This window comes from Mauremys reevesii, linkage group 15, assembly GCF_016161935.1.
Source record: "Mauremys reevesii isolate NIE-2019 linkage group 15, ASM1616193v1, whole genome shotgun sequence".
In the NCBI taxonomy this organism is placed as follows: domain Eukaryota; kingdom Metazoa; phylum Chordata; order Testudines; family Geoemydidae; genus Mauremys; species Mauremys reevesii.
The window spans coordinates 43,339,657-43,359,874 of record NC_052637.1 but is presented as its reverse complement, the minus strand read 5'-3'; the positions used below and the strand labels follow the sequence as shown (position 1 = coordinate 43,359,874).

At 52.8% G+C, this 20,218-nt stretch overlaps 2 protein-coding genes across 5 annotated transcripts; one reads left to right on the top strand and one right to left on the bottom strand.

The window, feature by feature from the left end:
- Positions 1-636: 636 nt before the first annotated feature.
- Positions 637-16,334, top strand: CBX2 (chromobox 2). 4 transcript variants are annotated; one of them, XM_039500999.1, is made up of 7 exons: positions 637-769; positions 863-906; positions 2,154-2,219; positions 3,650-3,719; positions 4,265-5,640; positions 10,596-11,341; positions 12,713-16,334. In XM_039500999.1, the coding sequence occupies exons 1-5, from the start codon at positions 698-700 to the stop codon at positions 5,630-5,632; spliced, it is 1,620 nt and encodes a 539-aa protein (XP_039356933.1). In that variant the 5' UTR covers positions 637-697; the 3' UTR covers positions 5,633-5,640; positions 10,596-11,341; positions 12,713-16,334. The 4 variants fall into 4 exon arrangements, with proteins under 4 accessions (XP_039356933.1, XP_039356932.1, XP_039356931.1 ...); XM_039500998.1 differs by having other exon boundaries at positions 10,571-11,341; XM_039500997.1 differs by having other exon boundaries at positions 4,265-10,453; positions 10,571-11,136.
- On the bottom strand, positions 15,364-19,779 carry CBX8 (chromobox 8). The gene is made up of 5 exons (XM_039501004.1): positions 19,656-19,779; positions 19,149-19,192; positions 18,900-18,965; positions 18,736-18,802; positions 15,364-18,509 (listed from the first exon to the last, which is right to left on the bottom strand). Exons 1-5 carry the CDS (start codon positions 19,722-19,724, stop codon positions 17,676-17,678), a joined length of 1,080 nt encoding a protein of 359 aa, XP_039356938.1. The 5' UTR covers positions 19,725-19,779; the 3' UTR covers positions 15,364-17,675.
- Between the last annotated feature and the right edge of the window lie 439 nt (positions 19,780-20,218).

Genomic DNA, 20,218 nt, shown 5'->3' with positions numbered 1-20,218 from the left:
TGGACACGTTTATGTGCATATTTATTTGTTTTCCCTAAAGTTAATTAGTTTAGGAGCTGAGCGCGGCCACCAGCCACAGAGCACTGGCTGTGAGAGCCCCTGGTTTGTACTGGGTGCAGGGAGGGCCCAAGCTGTAGGTGCTGTAGGAGTTGGAGCATCTCCCCCCTGTTCCCTGCACAGTCGGTTTTGCAGCCTCTGTGCTGCACTAAAGGCGGATTTTGCATGTGCTGCATGAAGGTCGTTGGGGCCCTTTGGGCGCTGGGGAAGCCCGAGGGCTGTTAAATTATTACGCCTGGGATTATTGCCAGGGCCAAAGGCCCCTCCCCCCAGTTCCATACTCGGGGCAGGGGGAGCAAAGCCCCTGCGCTGGGCAGGAAGGGGAGGGGTCGCGCGGAGACAATAACTCTCCTTTCTGCAGCAGCCTGACCCCATCCCCTTCCCCAGCTGCCAGTCTCCGCCCTCCCTCTCTCCCCTCCCCATTGGCTCCCTGGGAATTTGGGGAGCCTCCGAGCTGGGGGTGGGGGAGGAGCCGGGCGCGCGCGCTGCATTGTGTGCCCCGCAGCGGGAGCGCGCCGGAGGGAGGGCTGCGGGTGCCCGCGGCTGCCGGGGGCGCGCCTCGGGGCTCCGTCCGGCGAGTCCCCTTGTGTGTCGCTGGCTCGCTCGGGGCGGGGAGCGGGGAGCGGGGCCGGCCGGCGCCATGGAGGAGCTGAGCAGCGTGGGCGAGCAGGTCTTCGCGGCCGAGTGCATCCTGAGCAAGCGGCTCCGCAAGGTGGGCGCCCGGCGCGGGCACCCCCGGCCCGTCCCCCGCTCCCGGGGCATCCTCCCCGGCCCGGCGCTAACCGCCTCTCTCTCCTCCCCGCAGGGCAAGCTGGAGTATCTGGTGAAGTGGCGAGGCTGGTCCTCCAAGTGAGTGCGGGCGCGGGGGGCCCCGGCCCGGCCCCGGCCCCTTCCCCGCTGCTTCTGTTCGGGCGGCGCCGCCTCCCGGCCCCGGGTCCTTTTGTTTACAAATAGGAGTGTGAGTGTGTCCGTGTGAGTGAGTGTGTGTCCGTGTCCGTGTGTGTGAGTGTGTCCGTGTGAGTGTGTGAGTGTGTCCGTGTGAGAGTGTGTGTGTCCGTGTGTGAGTGTGTCCGTGTGAGTGTGTGAGTGTGTCCGTGTGAGAGTGTGTCCGTGTGTGTCCGTGTGAGTGTGTGAGTGTGTCCGTGTGTGTGTGTGTCCGTGTGTGTCCGTGGGTGTGTGTGAGTGTGTGTCCGAGTGTGTGAGTGTGTGTCCGTGTGAGTGTGTCTGTGTCCGTGTGTGTGAGTGTGTGTCCGTGTGTGTGAGTGTGTGTCCGTGTGAGTGTGTCTGTGTGTGTGAGTGTGTCCATCCCCCCAGGTCCGTCCGGCGCACGCTTCGTGCTGCTGCCCCGGCTCTCGGCCGCCCCCAGGCTGGGGCAGGCGGCTCCGAGCGGGCCCCGCTCCGGTGGGGACGGGCCGCGGGAGCTGCCTGGTGTCCACGCTTCGCCTGCCGGATGAAACCTGAGCTTCCCATTGATGCCGGTGGGGCTGCGCCGTTCCCAGAAAGGGAGGGGATCTGGCAGCCCGGAGGGGACCGGGTCTGTTTACTCCTCCCGCCAGCTGCTCCTGGAAACCCTTTTCCCTCCCGGCTTCTCCTTTCAAGCCCCCTCCCCCAGGCAGCACACACATTGTTATCCCTAATCCTTCGGCTCATCCAGGGCTTGCCCCCGTCAATCAAGGCACTTCACTTTTCTAGACCGTCCCTGTTTTCTGACCCTTGGGCAAGGGAGGGGAGGCTCCCCCCGCCCCCGCAAAAAAAAAAAAATCAAGACTCCCTTTCCAGAGTCACTTCTGGTCGTTTGTTCTCCAGAGCATATTCTGCGGTGCACTCTGATGAGAATGAGGTTTGCATCCTATGTAGTGTTGCCATTTCTGCAGCGATTGTAACAACTCCCACTTTCCCTGCCCGATCATTACTGTAGGGTTATTCGAAGATGTGGCTTTGGATGGGACAGGCGCACTGTTCTCAGAGTCAAATCGATCCCATGGGCTGTCATGTGAGCTTCTTTTGAACAGATGAGATTCCATATATTAGTCCAAACTTTTAAAAAATGCTTTCATGTTGCTACTCTCTATTATGTGTTTACTCTTCTTTACCAGACACAACAGCTGGGAACCTGAAGAGAATATTCTTGATCCAAGACTGCTCCTTGCCTTCCAAAAGAAGTGAGCAAACTAGAAATACTTTTGGTGGTGGTTGTTGGATGAACAATGTCTAATCAATCATTTGGTCTTTGGCTGTCCTGCAAACAACTTACTGAAGAGCTCATCAGGCTAAAATACAATGATACTCTAAACTGACAGTTTAGGTTCATAGACGGCTACCAAGTGTTATAAATGGGATTAATTTGGGGCCCGAGATCAGAATGTCTTTTACATAGATTATGCAGTGTGACCACACTAGCATGTGATACAGACATTTAACTTAGAAATGAGCATGTACTTGACCTCTAATCTAAGGTCTGGGCCACTGGTTGTATTTTTGTGTATGGCTGCATGCACAGGTAGAGGCAGTTTCTAGAATTACAGAAACAAACTTCTTTTGAAAATCCACGGAAAGCATACTTGTTGGAGGAGTGTGATACTTATCCCCTGGCATGATCGGGTGGCGTGGCGGGGCTAGAGAAACGGTGCTCTCTAGAAAGTTCAGTACTCGTATATGGAGCTCAGCTCTGCAATTTGATTGCGTGATTAGTTAAGGTAACTAGAACTCCTTGTGCACTGGGGTGCAGATATAGCCCTCTGGCTACGGTAGTCACAGCGCTGGCCTTTGCCTTTGCGCTAATATAAAACACTAAACTTTCTGATTGGCCTAAATTATAGCTGGTTTCTAAATCCACTTTGTTTTTTAATAAAAAATCTAGGTATTATTGTGGGTGGCACAATGAATAGGGTGCAGCGGTTAAAAAAGTGAGTAAGGTACTCTGGTGTTCAGTCAGCCATCACTTTGCTCTGGAGACACTATTCTTCTAACCTCCTCTCCATCCCATAATTGCCATTCCTATATGGCATCTTGCCTCACAGTCAGAGGGCCCTTTATGGCCTCTTATTGTCACAGGGAATCATCTGGTAGAAGACAGTGATGCCTCTTTGCCACCACACCTTGCTGGGAGCCTGTTTCTAAGAGGTCTCTTTCCTTCATCATATTGGTTTCCTTTGTGGCAGTGCAGAGCTTGGCAACTTCTGCCATGCTGCCAGCTTGGCTGCTATAAGAACTTCACACACAATCTATAGTAACAGACTTTCTATTCCAGTAACCAGCATCTGTTGCTATGGGGTAAATATTCTACATATTCCACTGCTGAGAGAGCTACTCTGTGACTCCCAGAGAGAATTCCTCCTCCCCCCGCCCCGCACTTACAGAATGACCTGGGTGCTTTCCCAAACCCATAACAAACAGTTTGGGTCAGAGTGAAATCTGTATGCTCTCCAGGAAAGAATGCTGTATGTTTGTCACAAGTATAACACTCATGAGTATCCGTTGCTGCTTGGATTAGAACTGGGTTGTGCAGCATTTCAAACAAGGGCTCTGCTGATCAGAGAGGAACTAGGCTGGCTCATGGGTGCAGCATTGTTCTCAATTGGTGTGTTTGCAGGGAACATGAGAAAGAGGTGCAGAATCGGAAGAGGGGCAAACGACCCAGAGGCAGGCCCAGGAAACATGTGGTGAGTAACAGTGGTGATGTATGGGGTGGTGGGGGTGATGCCAGTTCTTGGGACATTCTTTGCCTGAAAGGCCCTTGCAACCTCTTGTGTCATAATGTGGAGTGTTGCTGAAATGGATCATACGTCTTGGGTTTCCGTTGGAGAATGGGGGGCCACAGAGCTGCCAGGAGACACTGTTCTGAGAGCAGAATGTATCCAGGAATGTGTCTTGAGGTTGCATATAAGGGGCAGGGATAGGGGGAGCTTCTCTTTATCCAGACCCTTTGGTAATTGCTTATCAGCAATGATGGGGAGGGAAAAGCGTGAGTCACGTGGAATTTGAGGGCGATATATTAGATCTGGCCTGTGTGCAGTGGGGGCTCTTTAGCCCTTTGCAGAGTTGAGGCCTGCGCACAGGCAGGGACTGGTGCAAGTGATGCAGTGATCTGTGGGGTCACTGGGAACAAATTTGTATCTTGCTGAAGAACTTAGCCGGCAGAACTGAGTGTGGCTATCTTAATTCAGGCTGATGTTCTTCCTGCTCCCTCTTTATTTTTATTTTAAAGGAACCAGAGGTGCCTCCAAAAATCAAGTCAAGTAGCTCCTCATCCTCCACGTCTTCATCTTCTTCCTCCTCTGATGAAGAGGATGAGAGTGACCTGGAGGCAAAGAGAGGTCCCCGGTGCAGAGAGACTCACCCAGTGCCACAGAAGAAAGCTCAGATTCTGGTTGCAAAGCCGGAAATAAAAGACCCTGTCAGGAAGAAGCGTGGGCGGAAACCTCTGCCTCCGGAGCAGAAGGCAGCCAGAAGGACCATGAACCTGGCAAAGGTGCTGAAAACAACCCGAAAGGAGATGGGTGGAGGTTCTAAACTGATGGGGAAATTGCAGCCCCAACACAATGCTCAGGCCTCAGGTATTGCTGTGCTTAAATCGAATGTGAAAGAGCCCCAAAGTGCACTGAGTGGGCTTGGTTCAGGGGGCTTATCTGCTGAGAACCTGCCCAATATACTGAAGGGCCCCTCTGGGAGCCCAAGCCATGGGATCAGCTGGCAGAGTTCTATCGTGCACTACATGAACAGGATGTCCCAAAACCAGAGCTCGGCAGAGGCCCCAGCCCCAGGGAGGCTGGCACTCAAGTCACAGGCATCCACCAAGAGTAGCCTAGGACTGGACTTAAAAATGAGAAACCAGAAAGGAGCTGGGGAGCCTGGGTTGAATGTGCAAGGATCCAAAGCAGCCAAGGCACTCGGCAGTGGTGCTGGAGGGGATCAGAAATCAGGCTTCACTGCTGGGGCTCAGACCCTGCCCAACGGCAGCAAGGCATCTGTGAATTCGCCTGCCCCAGGAAGCCAGCTGACTTCCAATCAGGAGCTGAACCTTCAAGCTTTAAACTTACAGAGTATCAAAAATGGGCCGAATTCAGCAGGTGGCAGCAGCCTCCCTCGGCATGTCTGTGGAACTGTGGCCAAAAGTGCTGGCGCCGCAGCTGTGAATGTGGGGGCAGCCGCTGCCAAGGGCAGCGGGGTGGGCACAGTGCTGAATGCACAAAACACTGGGCTGCCGCCAGGCGTGGACACCTGCAAAAATGAGAAACCAATGCAAAGAGCAGCTGCTGGGGAAAGAGACGTGACAAAAAGTGGTGCCCCATGTGCGCAAGAGGGGCACCCCACAACAGAGAACCACAAGCCGGCAGCCCTGTCTGAAATGAGCACCGGCGAAGAGGAGACCAGCTCCGATTCCGATCGGGATTCTGCCTCGTTTCCTGGTATGGGCCAGAACATGTCAGTCTCCATCCAGACCAGCCAGGACTGGAAACCCACCCGCAGCCTGATCGAACACGTCTTTGTCACAGACGTGACAGCCAACCTGATTACAGTGACCGTCAAGGAGTCTCCCACCAGTGTTGGGTTTTTCAATCTTAGACATTACTGAACCAGGAGGTACGAGGTGGGGGGGATGGGTTCCCATAGTCCCTTCTGATGCCTCTTTCCCATTGGCTTTACCTGATTGTTTCATTGGGTTTTTCTTCAAGTGAATGCCAGATGGCAATGAGATTTGGGGAGGCAAAAATCAGGTGTCCCTGCCCCTATAAGCAATTGGCTATTAAACGTCACCCCGGCTTCCCCCAACAAAGTGTTCTGCCATTGCCGGTCAGCAATGTTCTTGGTGGTTCATTGTATCTGTGGAGGCTTCCTGGAGCCAATAGAGATTTTCTCTGAGGGCTGTGAGGAGTAGGATACAGTGAAACCTGTTAAGAGCTACCAAAGGGCATTCTGTTTTTCTGACCAGATGGCACCAGAGTAAGGCTAATGCAGTGGTTCTCTGGTGGGGATTAAGGCTGGCTGCTGAAAAGTGCTTAGCAAGTGACTGGTAAGCCAGGTTTCTCTATGGTTGGATTTCTTTGCTGTACAACTTGAAATGTCAGAACACCAGGTACCTGCAATACCAGAACATGCAAGTACCTGGACAGTTGGGGAGAGGGCTATGGGATCATGCAATGTAACAGGCTAAAGCTTTTCCTTAAGAAAAAGTGAGGGTTTTTTTTGGGGGGGGGTTCCTTCTAGGCATTAGCACAAGCTCCTGGGACAGTCAAACTCAATCCAAATCAGACAGCCAACTTCTGCAGTGTTCCGCATGCTGCAGGGTTGGGGGTTGCCTGTAGATGTGGGGGTTTTCAGGGGACATTAGTTTAAGCCCAGCTACCCTCCTGGGCTAGGTTGCTCTGAGCGATGAGCATGAAGTGACTGCTAGTTCTCTTGTGATGTTTTGCAAATGAAATGGAAATATTGTTTACATTTTTATACAAAATCCTCCCTTGTTCAGAAGGAAGGTGGGGGCAAGAGGGCATCAGACTAAAACTGTTGCTGCTGCTGGCAAACCCAGACCTGCTGTAGTGGGAATGGGCGGCACAGCCTGCATTCACACCACATCTGGCCCGTTTGGGGTGCACAGCTTGAGCTGGCGGCTGATCAGCAGTGTGAGCGGCTGCTGTGAATTTCTCTGTGTGCGTGAAAGAAGAGAAGTCAGGGATGAGAACCAGTCTGGACGATTTAGTGCTCTCCAAATCCAGGCCTTCTCCTTGTCCCAGTATCATCAACACTTCACCTTGCATCCATCAGCCACTAGTCCTGGCGGAGCTTCTGCAGACACCCCCACGCAGCATGTTTGGGAGCATTAAATCGCATGGTACATGCAAATACTTGTGGCAGGATTTAACTTGCTGCATGCACATGTCCTTCAGGCCTGTGTGTAGGTTTTGCAGCCTTGGGCCTAAAGCCACGTGCTACTTGGAGACCCGCTGTGAAGCTCAAGCACAATTGGAGAAAACTTTTCTCCTAGGTGTGAGGTTTGTAGGTGCCATGAGGCATGGCAGAGCAGGCAGCTTGAGGCTCTGACTTGCCATTAGCCTTGTCTTGATGCTACCACTAGGAATGAGTGAGGGTTAAAACACAGCATTTGTGGGATCCGAATTCCTGCCGAGCTCCTGATGCCAGCAAGCTTTATGAGCACTGTGGAGGCAGCGCATGCGAGGCTCACGCTGGGTGCTGCCAAGTGCCTTCAATTCACATGGATTTCAGTGGAAACCGAGGGTGCTCAAAACCTCCTAGGGTAGGACCCAATGTGGCTGGGGTGAGGACAGCGCTCACCTCACAGCCCCTCAAGCAGCAGTTCCCCACGGACAGCATTTGGCAGGTTCTGGATGGAGCCTCCTTCAGGCAGACAAGGAGACTCTTGGCGAACTCTTTGAATGCAGCCTTTGTGATTGTAGTGATCTGGAACTCTCCTGGGTGTGTGGCAGGGGCAGCCTGGTACCTTCACATGCTATAAGAACATGCCTACAAAAGGCAGCCCTTGAAAGATCTATGCAGCAGGGTGGCCGATGACTGTCTGGGCTGGCGGGTCAGTGTGTTTAGGTGCCGCTTCAAAGTGGATGGGTTCACCTACTGCATCCCTGCCCCAGTGACATGCATCTTACTCAGCCACAGTCTGGAGCACCTGCAATGGGCTACTAAAGGGATGCTGTCAACTCCTAAAGAGCCAAAGGCTGCAGCTCCACTAGGTGAATATAGGCGCACACATATTTCTTCAATTCTGTTTTACTGCTCTGATGTGGTCAGGCATTTAAAATGCTAGTTCCTTTGGGCCTGGGCTGGCTGCTATGCTGGTCTCTCAGGTGGGTAGTGAACGTCAGGGAGGTTTGATAATCTATTGCTGTTGGTACTGCGGTGTCTGGGTTGCTTGCTAGGGAAGGTTCCACTGGATTTTGTATTTAATTCATAAACCTTAATTGGTTTAGGTTTCGTTTTTAACAAACGTAAGCTTGGGTCCAATTTGAGTTGACAAGCCCTTAATCTTATGCAATGGCTCCTGCCTTGAACATAACCCTGGTGGATTAGTCTCCTCAAGTGCGTGGGACAAGAGGTCATGTGGGTCAGACCAGTTTTCTCGGCAGGAGGGTTTGTAAGGAGAGTTGGCTTTGGAGCTCCCTGGTGCCAAAAAGTAACGTCTGTTATTCAGTTGACCTCATAATTCAAATGCAGCCAAACCAACTACTATGACTTTGAGAACTTCAAATTAGCTTGTGGATTCAGAAGTTTTTGCCCCTGTGGTGGCCTTTACCATGTGTTCTGAAGCCCCAGACATGGGAATGCTGGAAGTTCCTTTCCTTCAGTAATGAGCAAGGGGGGTCTGGATATCTTAAAGGCTGTGTCTGGCTGTCTTTCCCACACACCAAATATTTACTACTTGGCCTTTGCAAATCCAGACTAAAGTAACTTACAATGTGCCTTCTGGAATGTTCTGTCCCAGCCTTGCCCATGGTAAAGATTCTGACAGCTGTCTCGCCCTTATGCAAAGCTGGGTTAATCCAGGGTCCTGTGAAAAGCAAGGACATGGGTGAGGGGCAGGGGAGAAGACCCTTCCTCCTCAGCAGGGTGGCACCCAGCATTTATGTGGACCTCCAGTTACACCTGCTTTGGTGATGGTAGCAGCTGGTGTGTATCCAAAGGGAACTGCACCCTCTTTTCTGAGGTTGGCATCTGAACACGGAGAGGAAAGAAGCTGCTTCCAACGGATGAACCGATAAATCCTTAGAATAAGGCTGGTGATGGATTTGTGTAAACAACCTCCTGGGATGGCCATTGAAAAATGGCATTTGATGCTGGTCTGGGGAGGGGCCAGTTGATAAGACGATAGAAAACTGCTTCTCCATCCCTACTCCTATAGTGTCAGTGCCTGTGTTTGTACTTTGGGGCATCAAGAGGGTTGCACTGGTGTAGATCAGGGCTTGGACTGGAGTGACTCATGGTGGGTACTGGTTTGCACAGGTGCTGCATGCCTACCTTTGTTTACAACCAGTGCAAACCACTATCTGTGTACTTACGGTGCAAAGTTCTCCAGCCTAGACAAGCTCTACCTAAGATGTCCCTGTTCAGAATTCCAGTTCTAAATTAAATTGTATTTCACATTTGGTGGCTTGGTCCCACTCAAAGGCATTCTTGCTTTCAGAGTCTGGGTGATGTTTTCTTGGGATTCTTGACTTTTGCCCTGGAAACTTGTAATACAAATGTAAACTGGCTTTTTTTCAGCACCAGCCACTTATAAAACTGGGTTTCCCCCCCCCCTCCTGTAATGGTGGGAACCTGCTTTGCCAATGCTAACATTGTGCCTTTCTGTTAACCAGCTGTTTCAATCCCAAAGTTATAAAGACTGTGAAAGTGATAATCTGGAAACTCCTTACTTTCATCTCATTCTTCCTTCCCCCTTTAATCTGGCATTAAATGTGTTGAGTCCCCTTGAGAGAGAGAGAGAGTGTGTGTGTGTGTGTGAAAGTTTAACTTTGAAATCAGCCTCTCAAAGGCAAATTGTGTGTTTTAATTTAATCTTTTGTGGACTGAAGTTTAAAAAGCTGGTGCTAATTGTGTTTACCACTAAAATTAGTCTTCAGAGTCTACCTTTTTTTAAAAATTGCTGCTATGAGTTTGTGTTTTAGTTGCATGTCAAACAACCAATTAAAGGTTTGTCACTATTTTTAGTCTTAAGGGGGTTCCCAAGGAAATAGTACTGCAGTATTTGTATATTGAATCAGTATTTTATCCTGGCATAATCTGGTGAAGTATAGGGGTTTTTCATTGGACTGGAAAAAGTGGACAATTCAGTCATCTTCCTTAGGAGTTTAGTATATTTTTATATATATATTTTGTACCAAAAAACTGGAGTTCTTGGGAGCTGCTTCTTTTTTGTTTTGCTTCTGAGACTGATATAGATGTGAAGGACTCTAGACCTAAAAAGAAGAGGTTTTACTAAAAGAAACTGAGGAGGTGTGTGTGTGAAAACAATTGTTCTTGTAACCGTGCCAATTACTGCCTGGTTTGCATTTATTATTTTTTATTATTAAAAAAGCCAAATCATTCCTGTATGCCACTTCTGATTGCTTTAAACTACAGCAATTTGTTTGCTCTTTAGAGAACAAGCATTGGATATGTTATTACCTGGGGAATGCTTGAGTTTTTTGTTGGAAACGAGACAGCAGCCCAGCCCGCATGTTAAATAAGGGCTGCCCACCTGAAGACAGGGCCTGCCCATTGAGCTTGCAGTGTGTTCCCGTCAGTGGTTGGGGTTCCTTTGGTGACCCTAGAGTTGGCTTCCTTGCATTTTGTGATGTTTTCTAGTATTTTTGGACACTAATGCTAGTGTAGACTCCAGATCTCTAGGCTGCTTTTAATTTATTTTGCAGGAAAACACTACAAGTTGGTATGTCAGACAACTTTGTATAATGTTTTTATTCATGTTAGTATATCAATAAATATTTTTTTAAACTTTTCAAATTACTGTGCAGCCTGTGATGGACTGTGTAATTGTACTTTTCAGGTGACTGTCTCACAACCTTTTTCAGACATTAAGCTTCATGGCACAGCTGAGACACATCGTATTATATGGACCTTTCCCTGTCCAGGTTACAGACGGAGTCAGTCGCAGACTAGGACTAGAACACAAGAATTGGAATTCAGTCGCCTTGCTCCAACTTCTCCCAGGCAAATCCCCTGGACTTAGCTAAGCATTATACCCTGTAGCTTTCTTTAGTGGGGAACATACCACCTTGATTAGGATGTGGAGAAAGTGTGACAGCTACCTCAGATAAGGAGTTCTGCAAAGAGAGGGAAGGGGAAAATCAGCTTTCCTGTAGCTTAGCTGTCCCTGTATCCCTGTTAGGTCACTGGCACTAGAGGTGATGTTCTGTGGGGAAGGGCTGTAGCAGGAAAAGGAACCTGCAGCCGCATGTGCCAAAGCACCTTCCACCACCCTCCCACTCATGTTGCATCATCCCCAATGCAGCTGGGGCTAAACTGTAGAGCTGCTCTAAGATGTCCCAGCCCTTGCTGGAGTTCAAGGGGAGGGGCCCACAGAGGTTGGCTTGGCATCCTGCACAACAGAAGGTATCAGTGACACGTGCTTTGTAAACCCAAGGAGGGGGGCAAGTGAGGCTCTAACCAATGTGCAGCTTTACATCCTTTTATCAGCATTTTTAGCCCCAGGAGTATGGCCTTTGCTACGCCGTGAATTCCGGGGGAAAGGCCAGTCTCCCCTCAGTTATTCAGCATGTGGAATGCACAAGAGGAGGCGTCTTTGTCCAAGATTTTGGTATGTCCCCCATCCATCATCCCAAGCCTTGTTCTGATCCCTTGTCTCTGATTAAACCCCAACCACCACCCACCTTTGCCAGTCTCTTTTACCAACCCTGACACGGGGCAGCTGCAGCACTTTGGGCCTTCTTAGGCCAGCAAGAGAGAGACAGACCCCAAACTGCCTCCCAGGACCCCCTGTGCTCTTAAAGGGGACCTGAAAAGAAAGGTGAGAGCAGGTACAGCTGCTGAGGGGTTTTATCCTTACAAGTATCAGACCCTGTTTTTGCTGGAGCAGGGAGTGCTAATCTCACGGGACAGCCTGTGTGGAGCTTTGCTAAACTCTCCCTGCAGGGTCTGTTCGCTCACCTGAGCGGGGGAAGCCTCCTGGAGCAAACAGGCACTTTGCTCCCGCCCTTCCGGGGCAGGGGGCGCCCTGACCTTACTCAGCGGCTGTTAGGAAGCACAATTTGGGGGCTGGGGGCGGAACCGCTCTGGCCCCTTTTCCCAGCCATACAAACGCCGGAGGAAGCGGCTGGGCTCGAGTCCCCCCTCCCCTGGCCGCTCGTACGCTGCGCTGGCCGCGCACAGGGCCGGGGCCCCGGGCCAGGGGCTGAGCGGCACTGGACAGTGCTCCGGGGCCCGAGGAGAGCCAGCAGCACCCCGCTGCCCCAGCCCTGGGCCGCGGCAGTACCGCGGGATTCGCGGCTCCCCCAAGTTCCTTTCCCTCTCCGGGGCGTTGGGGGAGCCTGGCCCGCGCATCTCCCACCTGCGCAGCAGCCGGAGGAGCGCGCCCCGCGTGCGCCTTCCTGTGCACCGGGCGGCTCAGCCCAGCCGGCTGCCCCCCGGGGCGGGCGGGGCTGCCGGAGAAGAGCTACTAATGCAGCGCAAGGGCGGAGAAAGCCCGCTGCGCCCCGGAGTGGGGGTAACCCTGGTGGGAGCCGGGGGCTGCCCCTGGCTGGCACCGGGCGCACACTCGGCCTTCTCTTGCACGCGCTGCGCCAGAACCCCTCTTAAAATACCCTGCCCGGGCAGCGCTGACCTTGCGCCGGGCGCAGCAGCCAAGCGAAAATGAAACCAGCCGGGAGCCCGCCGGAGCCCGGCTCAGCGGCAGAGGAGCCTGCGCAGAGAGCCTGGCCGGGCCGGGCTGTCTCTGCCCGGGGTGTGACCTCCAGTTCGCTGGCCGGTGTGGACAGAGTTCGCTCCTTCAGCCTTTGCGGCGTCTGAACGCAAGGCGGGGAGTCCTCTCCCCCCAGGCTGGCGGGGCTCCGCGGGCAGCTCCGGGCCCCGCTCTTCTGCTGGGAGGGGGTTAGGACGGAGTCGCGGCGAGCTCCCACGAAGGAAGGGGGTTGGTAACGCCGGTTTCTTGCTGTTCCTTTAACGTTTCCAGGGCCAGGGTTTGACTCGGCAACGCAGGAAGGAAACCGTCCCAGTCGCTCCCGTTTTGGACACTCTGGCCCGCAGCGTCCAGAGGAGGAAAGACCCGGGGCCCACCCCGAGCTGGCTGCAGGCTGCGAGTCAGGCCTGGTTGGAACCCTTTGCAGGTGACCTGAGCACTCCGGCACGACCAGGCCCCCCTCTCGTTCTCTGCCCCCGGGCACCTCCCCTGCCCAAATCTATCCCCTCCCCAAGGGCCCAGCGACCACTTCCCAGGCCAGTAAACGGCTCTGAAAGGCGAGTCTCCTGCTGGGACCTCCGGGAGAAAAGCCGCATTGTGCGGCCCTCCCCGCCTCGCACCACTGTTCTGCGCCCACATGCTGACAGCTACAATAATAAAGCTTTTCGCTCCTTTCACTCGGCGGAGCAGCAAAGGGAGGTTAATGAGGACACAGCTAAAAGCCCAGCCCAGCCCCTGCTTTTCTCTGGCTCCGCAGGACAGGAAGATTTGAATACAAAGGACAGATTTCTGGGCGCCCCGCGGGGAGCTCGCAGGGGAGGTTTTCAGTCTCTCTTGTGCGTTCCGGGACCCAGGCTTGGGACGCTCAAAGCCAGGCCCCATCCCCCGCGAAAGAGAGGGGGAGGGGAGCCTGGGATACAGACCGGGCAAATCGGCAGGCTGCGCCCTGTATCAGTGCCCTGGCAAAGGGGGGGGGCTGCTGAGCCCCGCACAGGGGCCCGGGAGGCGTCCATGGGCTTGTTTGCACAGTCAGCTTTCCGTGTGCCAGCCGCTTGATGCCCTCCGCCCTGCAGGAGCCCTGTGCGCCGGGCTCCCAGCGCGTACTGAGCGCGAACCCCCGCTGCCCTGGGCCTGGATTGCCTGCGAGGGGCTGGAGAGGAGCCGCCACCCCTTGAGCCCCGAAAGCCACCCTGGAAAGGCGTTTGCCTGGGCTGGCCCCCACCGAGCCAGGCCCTTTGGCTGCCTTCCCCGGCGGGGTTACAGGCACCCAGCGAGGCAGAGCAGTGCCTGCCAGGCGCCCAGTGCGGTGCTGGTTAGACGGGCGGACGCCTGAGCAGCGAGCTCATGGAGCGACCCCCCCAGCTCGGGCAGCCTCCATCTCCCCTGCAAGGCGGCCGGGTGCAGAACCTGCTGCCGGGATCCAGAGGAGAGCTGAAGTGCAGCATCTCCTGCAGGCCCCCAGGCCTCCGCAACAGGGTCTGTGCAGCGCCAGCCACGCAACATACCGCGGTGCTGGCAATTGGTGCGCGGTAATTAGGCAGCCCGGCAGCCCCCCTCTTTTAGGCGTGTTGGTGACACGCCAGAACAATGGCAAAGGGAGCCGCTTCCCGTTAACCGTGGGCTTGGTAAGACAAAGCATCACCCCAGCCCCGGCACAGCCCTCACCTGCAAGCGGGCCCGGGACGGGTTGCACCGTTCACACCCTTGTGATCAACATGTGCAATGGTGCAAATCAGGGAGACCCGGGGGTTGCCCATGCTCAGCCCTGGGAACACACAGCTGCTGCCTGGCCTGGCCCGGGCTGGGCTGGCTCCGGTTCGGTAGCACGGGGCTGAGCTGCGCTGGCAGGCACCGGCGCGTGCGGCAAAGCCAAACGCGCCCTCGGGGAGGAGATTCGGCAGCCGGGGAGCGCCGCAGGCACCGGCAGGGGGCAGCAAACCATCCCGGGTGTAACTGCCCAGCCACGTTCCTGCCCAGCCCCACGCCTGCTGCGGGGAACGAGGCGAGGCAAGCCGGGGATGCTGCGGGCAGGCCAACGCGGTCCCCGCCTTGCAGCTTTGTTCCGGTTCTGAGTCCGGCCCGCTCCGAGCTGCCATTTACACGCGGCTCAGCGCCGGGTGCGCACCGAGACACCTCCCGCCCCCCAGCACCCACGGGGGCAGCCGGGACAAGCACCGCCCTTTGCTCGCTGCTGGGGCTGGTGGGGTGTCGGGCTGCTTTCATCCACGCCCGTCACGCCGAGCGAAGGCAGACCCAGCTGCCCCTTCGGAGTGTCAGCGGGAAACGCCTCCTCCACCAGGAGCCGCCTGGCAATCTGGAAATTAACGTCCGAAACCGATTCGTGCATGCTAATGCCCGGCCGCTAGACTGTTTGCAGCCGGATTATGGACGCGGCTGCAGGGGCAGGAAAGCCCGGGAATCCCGTGCGGAGGGAACCGGCCCCAGGGGCAGGATGGAGCCAGAGCCTAGAGATGCGGGACTGGGGTTTGTCGTGTGGGTGCGAAGCACCAGCCGCTGGTGCTGGGGGAGGGACGCGGGCCCTCCCCGCGGCGGCGAAGTCAGGTCCGGCGGGTGCAAGAGGCCTCCAGCGCCCCGGCAGACAAAGGGCGAGGGAGACGGGGGCTCGTTCAGACGCCAGCGCCTGGGATCGCGCACCCAGGCAGCGGGTGGGAGGTCCGCCCCGGGCACCTTCCCTGCAGAAGCGGGCGCCAGGGCAGGTCCCATTAGGGCAATTCCTGTCTTCTCCCCGCCGCCCAGTAACAGCCAGTACCGGGGGCTTCGGGCTAATGGACGGCGAGCCCACACTCAGCGGCAGGCGGACGGGGACCGAGCCCGCCTTCCCCCGGGAATCACGCGGGGAGAGAGATGTCCCGGCTATAAACAAAGCAAGGTGGAGATTGCAGGGCGGACATAACAAGGACACGTTTCTATTTACAAAGTATATATTTAAACTCACATAAAAAGCAGGTATTATGTAGACATTCACGGTTGGCAGAAGACACGTATTTAAGCTTCACTTCGGAGACTGAGATTTAGCCAGATTTGTTTTTTTACAAGTCTTAGAATTAAATAACACACACACACACACACATCCAATATATATGTCGATATGTACATACACACAGGTATGTCTAGCTTTATATATGTGCGGATCTAGACACATATATATTGATACAGGTCTGGAGTGAAGAATGCCAAATTAAGATCACACCCTGACTTTTAGAATGAGGGGAGAGCTGCACTGTGATCTCTTTAACAAGGGGAGGTATTGTCCAGCCTTCAGATATAGAGGGTGGAGGATAGGTAGATAAATCCACATGGGAACAGACATGTCCCATGTAGGTTTAACCTGAAAACAGCATCAATATTGTTACATTCCTTGCTTCAGTTCTTTGTACAAACTAAGTTTAAAATCTTGGTTTTACAAAATATTATATTAAAAAACACACAAGCAGCTCCCTCTGTACAGCGTAAACAGAGTCCCCTTGTTTATTTTATTGGATGAAGGCGAAAGTCCCAAAGATAGAAGGGAAAGGGGTCTAAAGAGGTAGGAGGTATTATTATGGGCCTAAGAGCAGCAAAGGCTACTCCTGCCCCTTCCTCTTCCCATCAGGCCCCATGTGCTTCCATCCTACCTGCAGTCCTAAGACCTTCACTGAGCCAATCAGAGAAGATGGGAAAGGCCAGGCTCCTTTTTCCCCGGCCCTTGGGGCTGCTGGACAGTTTTGTGCTTTTGAACCAACAAAGGTGCTTAAACCAACATGTTAGGAGTGGAGAGCACCTGTTACACCTTAAAAAACAACCCCAACATCTTCCCCCTTCTCCCATAACAGGCTCAAAAAAAAAAAATAATCAACCTCTCCCTTAACTAGGTAAAGTTGGAATATGGAGTTCAGAGAGAGCAAACACACTTCTAGAATCCCCACTCGCTTTCTGCAAGGTAGCAAAAGATTTCCGGACTACGCTCGTGGATGGAAGCCGCTGCATTTTGTTCAGTCATTAAATCTCACTAAGCCTGGAGCAAAACCAACCCAACCCATTGACATATGCTTCCAAAGAGAAGGGTGCGATCAAATACTAACTGCCACCTGTGTCAGCAGCACCTACTTTGTCCCTAGTAGTAGATCTCCTCTCAGCCATTGTGAAACTGGCATAAGCCAGGGAAAATATTTATTTTCTCTAACCCCCAAGAGTGACTCTGGAATGTGTTGGGGGAGATGTGGACATTACAGAACACTGTATCTGGAGTCTCCCCGCAGTCCAAAGGGAACTGTGGCCTGGAAAAAACGCAACACTCTCTATAATAGCACGAGCCTCTAAATATGGGCAGTGACACTTTATCCTCCCAAACTTTTCTGGCATTTCAGGAATGTAAACAGATTTTTTTTTAAGTGGGTGGGGGAAAGAATCAAGCAAACAGACAAAATGAAAACAGCTTCTCAGCTCAGTTCTGTCTCCCATAACTGCTATGACAATTCTATTAAAGTGCATTTCAGTATCACTCCTTTTAGGAATCTTAAACATACAAACCTCCTCTTCATTTGCAAGAAGAGGTAATTCAAGTTAATACTTCACTAGAACAACTTTCAGTCTTTTTATGGATTTCTGCTTTTTTTGATTTTATACCAACTTTTTTTTTTTTAATTGGAAACAAAACCCAACAATACTGTAAATTCAAGTGCTTATTTCACCTGTCCAGACTGACAGGTCTGGATACAGCACACTTGATTGTACAAGCAACACCTTATATCACAATCAAGAAACCAGGGCATTTTGCCCTGAAAGGGATACAACTTCCCCACGCATCATCAAGAGCATCATATGAAAAAAACATAATTAATAAAACCCCAAAACATAATTAGCTACAAACATCATTCATTATATACACTGGCTCCTGCAACAGATACATGAACTTGTTAGTTCTGTTTTATTGTCCTTCCTAAGAGCAACTGAGCAGTCACTGTTCAGTCTCCATTTAAATAAAACAACTTAGAGTTGAAATATATATATATATATATATATATATAGATATATATATATAGGTATTTTTCTTAAATAACATATTTACATCTAATAGAAAATATAACTCTAGAGATAATCTTTCAATGAAACAGAAAACTAGAGAAAAAAATGCAAGCAGAAAGAATTAAGATAGTTTCTAGGTCCTGTCCTGGGAAAAAAAAAACCACCAAGCTCTAACCAAGCCTTTATCTCTCTGGATCTATCCTGCAAACACTCATCGCTTTTCTTTAAAGAATCCTTGGTCCGTGCTGCTCTCTTTAATTGTAACCGTCAAAAAGTTAGATGTCACATCAGTCACCACCACTTTCTCCAGATTGTTGAGAGATGGGCTCCAGGACTCCTCTTCCGGGTCCCCCAGAATCCTGGAGACAGGGATTCTGGCAATGAGGGAGGGTCTGCCAGACTGAGTCCCCACACTGTCTCGGTACAAGCTTCCCACAGAGCCCTGGTTTGCAGAGCTGTGCATGATCTTAGGGCCGCCAGGGTCCAATCCATCTTGCCTCTTGGGGTCCAAAAAGTCTGACCTGTGCTTGGTGACCCTGGGTGAGTAAGTCTCTGAGGCTCCCAGCTTCATGCCAGCCTCTGCTCTATTGGGGGTGGACATGGCACCAGAGAGGCCAGGCTCCTGCCTCCTGGCCAGCTGGATCACACTGTGTCCTGAGCCAAACTTTGCTACCCCAGGAACGGTCTCCTCTATTTTCCTGGCTTTGAGGTAGTCCCCCATCTTGTCCCCCGGCTCACATAATTTCCTCTTGGAGACATCCAGAGCCTCTGGCAAGTCCTTGTAATGCTCTTTCCTAGGCTTTGGGCCTCTCTTTTTAGGGATCTCTCCAGGTTTATCTTCCATTCTCCCAACCCGGTCCCGGATGCTCTCACCCCTCAAGGTGCTGGGACTGCCCTGGGCGGGCAGAGCTATGTTTCTCAGTCCTTCCCTTGCCCGGGAAGTGGAGCCCAGCTCCTGGGGTGATCTACCAGGATATGGCACCCGGAGCCCCCTGGCAGAGTCACTGCGGAATTCATAGGTTTTGGCTTTTGCTTTTGCCTGTGCCTGCAAAGAAGATAAATCAACTGGTGATTTTATTATCCTGCCATTCGGTTCCATAATTACAACTTCCCAGATAAGCAATGGCCTTTCCACAAGCCTTCCCCATCAGTGCTGGAGCCGGATCCTGCTATTAGCATGCTGGTTCTGATGGTCCCCATTGCAGCATGCAGCCCTCTCCACTCACCAACTGAACAATGTCAATGCACACACTAGGCTCCTGCCTCCTTACCTTTAACAGGAAGGTTTTGGGTTTGGGGCCTCGCTTTTTGGGGCCGTATAGCTCCATTTCTCGTTCCCTAGAGGTATTTAAAAAAAAATTTCAATTCTGCATTGCTACAAAACAGAGCAACGTTTTTATAAGTGTGATGTATATGACTAGCAAAGGCCTTGTACCTTTCCTCAAAGGCTGCAAGCAGCCGGGCATCCAGAATGTTTTCCTCAGGTTCCCAGGTGCTGTACCTATCAGGACATGCACAGAGATTGAGAAACAGTGTCACTTGTGAGGGGGCGGGGGACAAGATATATAAAATTAAAATAAAAAACAGGATCTAGCTTTATTTTCTATTATAATGCAAAATAAATAATAACCACCATCTTCTGAGTATTTGCTAGGCTGCATAATTGTATATATAACCTACTTACTTCTGAGACCAGCCTTTCCATTTCACGAGATATTCCATGCGCCCCTGCAGTTGCACAGAGAGAAAATAAATAGGCATGGGGGAATCAAGATAGATGCATGCAATAAAAATATGCATGTAGCAACATGCATGCAACCAAATAAGCCTGCACCATAGGCATGTCAAATATCTGCAAACGGCCAAATGCACGGAACAAAAAATATGCGTGCAGCAAATCCATGCAACCAAACAGGGATGCAGCAAAATGCATCTGGCAAAAATATGCATGCAGCAAAACGCATGCAGCAAAGCGTGCCTGCAGCATTTTTGTAAAAATGGGCATGCAGGACAAAAAAATAACCAGATGCAATGTGTGCAGTGCAAGTCCAGGGGAAGAGGCAGCTCTGAACTGCTGCTGCAAATGGGAGCAGCTGGGGGAGGGAGCAGGGCTGTCTCCGAGCCGATCTCGGCCTCCCGCAGGCCTGGGGGGCTGCATGCACGGGGGCTGGGGGGCCCAAAAGACACCTACTTTGCGGATGCGGCGCTTGAGCAGGGCCTCGGCCGCGAACACCCGCTCCCCGACGGCTGAAAGCTCCATGTTTACTCGGCCGCTGGCAGCAGAAAAGCAGCAGCCAGCACAGCCCAGACCATAATACTCCGCCCGCTGACGTCAGCCCTTCCCGTGCGCCCCCCCCCCCTTCGCCGTCCCTCCCCCCGCACTTGTTGCTGGCGGAGCCGGTGGAATATTCCGCCTGCACCGCATTGGCCAGGGCCCGGCCCCTCCTCCTCCCCCCCGCAGCCTCCGCCTCTTCTCCCCTCCCCCAGCCGCCCCCCCGCCTCCCTGCTACGTGACCCGCCTTTCAATAGCAGGGGGCGGAGCCAGAGGAGCGACGAGAGACCGGCGGGGGGCGGGGGCACTCTGGGAGGGGGGGGGGCAGAGCGGGCCTCCGCTGTCTGGCTGGGGGGGCGGGGCAGCAGAACCCCCCCCCGCGCACAGCGTCTCCATCCTGCCCCATCTTTCTAAATCACTGTCCCCCACCAGCCCCCGGGCCAGGCAGCCACCGCCGGCCCCTGCCCAGCCCGCAGCCACGG

Bases quoted from the DNA above. Each gene is read 5' to 3' on its own strand.
- CBX2 (XM_039500999.1), top strand. From the start codon at position 698: ATGGAGGAGCTGAGCAGCGTGGGCGAGCAGGTCTTCGCGGCCGAGTGC. The intron at 907-2,153 runs GTGAGTGCGGGC...CTTCTTTACCAG, and splicing joins TGGCGAGGCTGGTCCTCCAA to ACACAACAGCTGGGAACCTG. The intron at 2,220-3,649 runs GTGAGCAAACTA...GTGTGTTTGCAG, and splicing joins CTCCTTGCCTTCCAAAAGAA to GGAACATGAGAAAGAGGTGC.
- CBX8 (XM_039501004.1), bottom strand. From the start codon at position 19,724: ATGGAGCTTTCAGCCGTCGGGGAGCGGGTGTTCGCGGCCGAGGCCCTG. The intron at 18,803-18,899 runs GTACAAGGCCTT...AAATACCTCTAG, and splicing joins CTTGCAGCCTTTGAGGAAAG to GGAACGAGAAATGGAGCTAT. The intron at 18,510-18,735 runs GTAAGGAGGCAG...TCTTCTTTGCAG, and splicing joins CCAAAACCTTCCTGTTAAAG to GCACAGGCAAAAGCAAAAGC.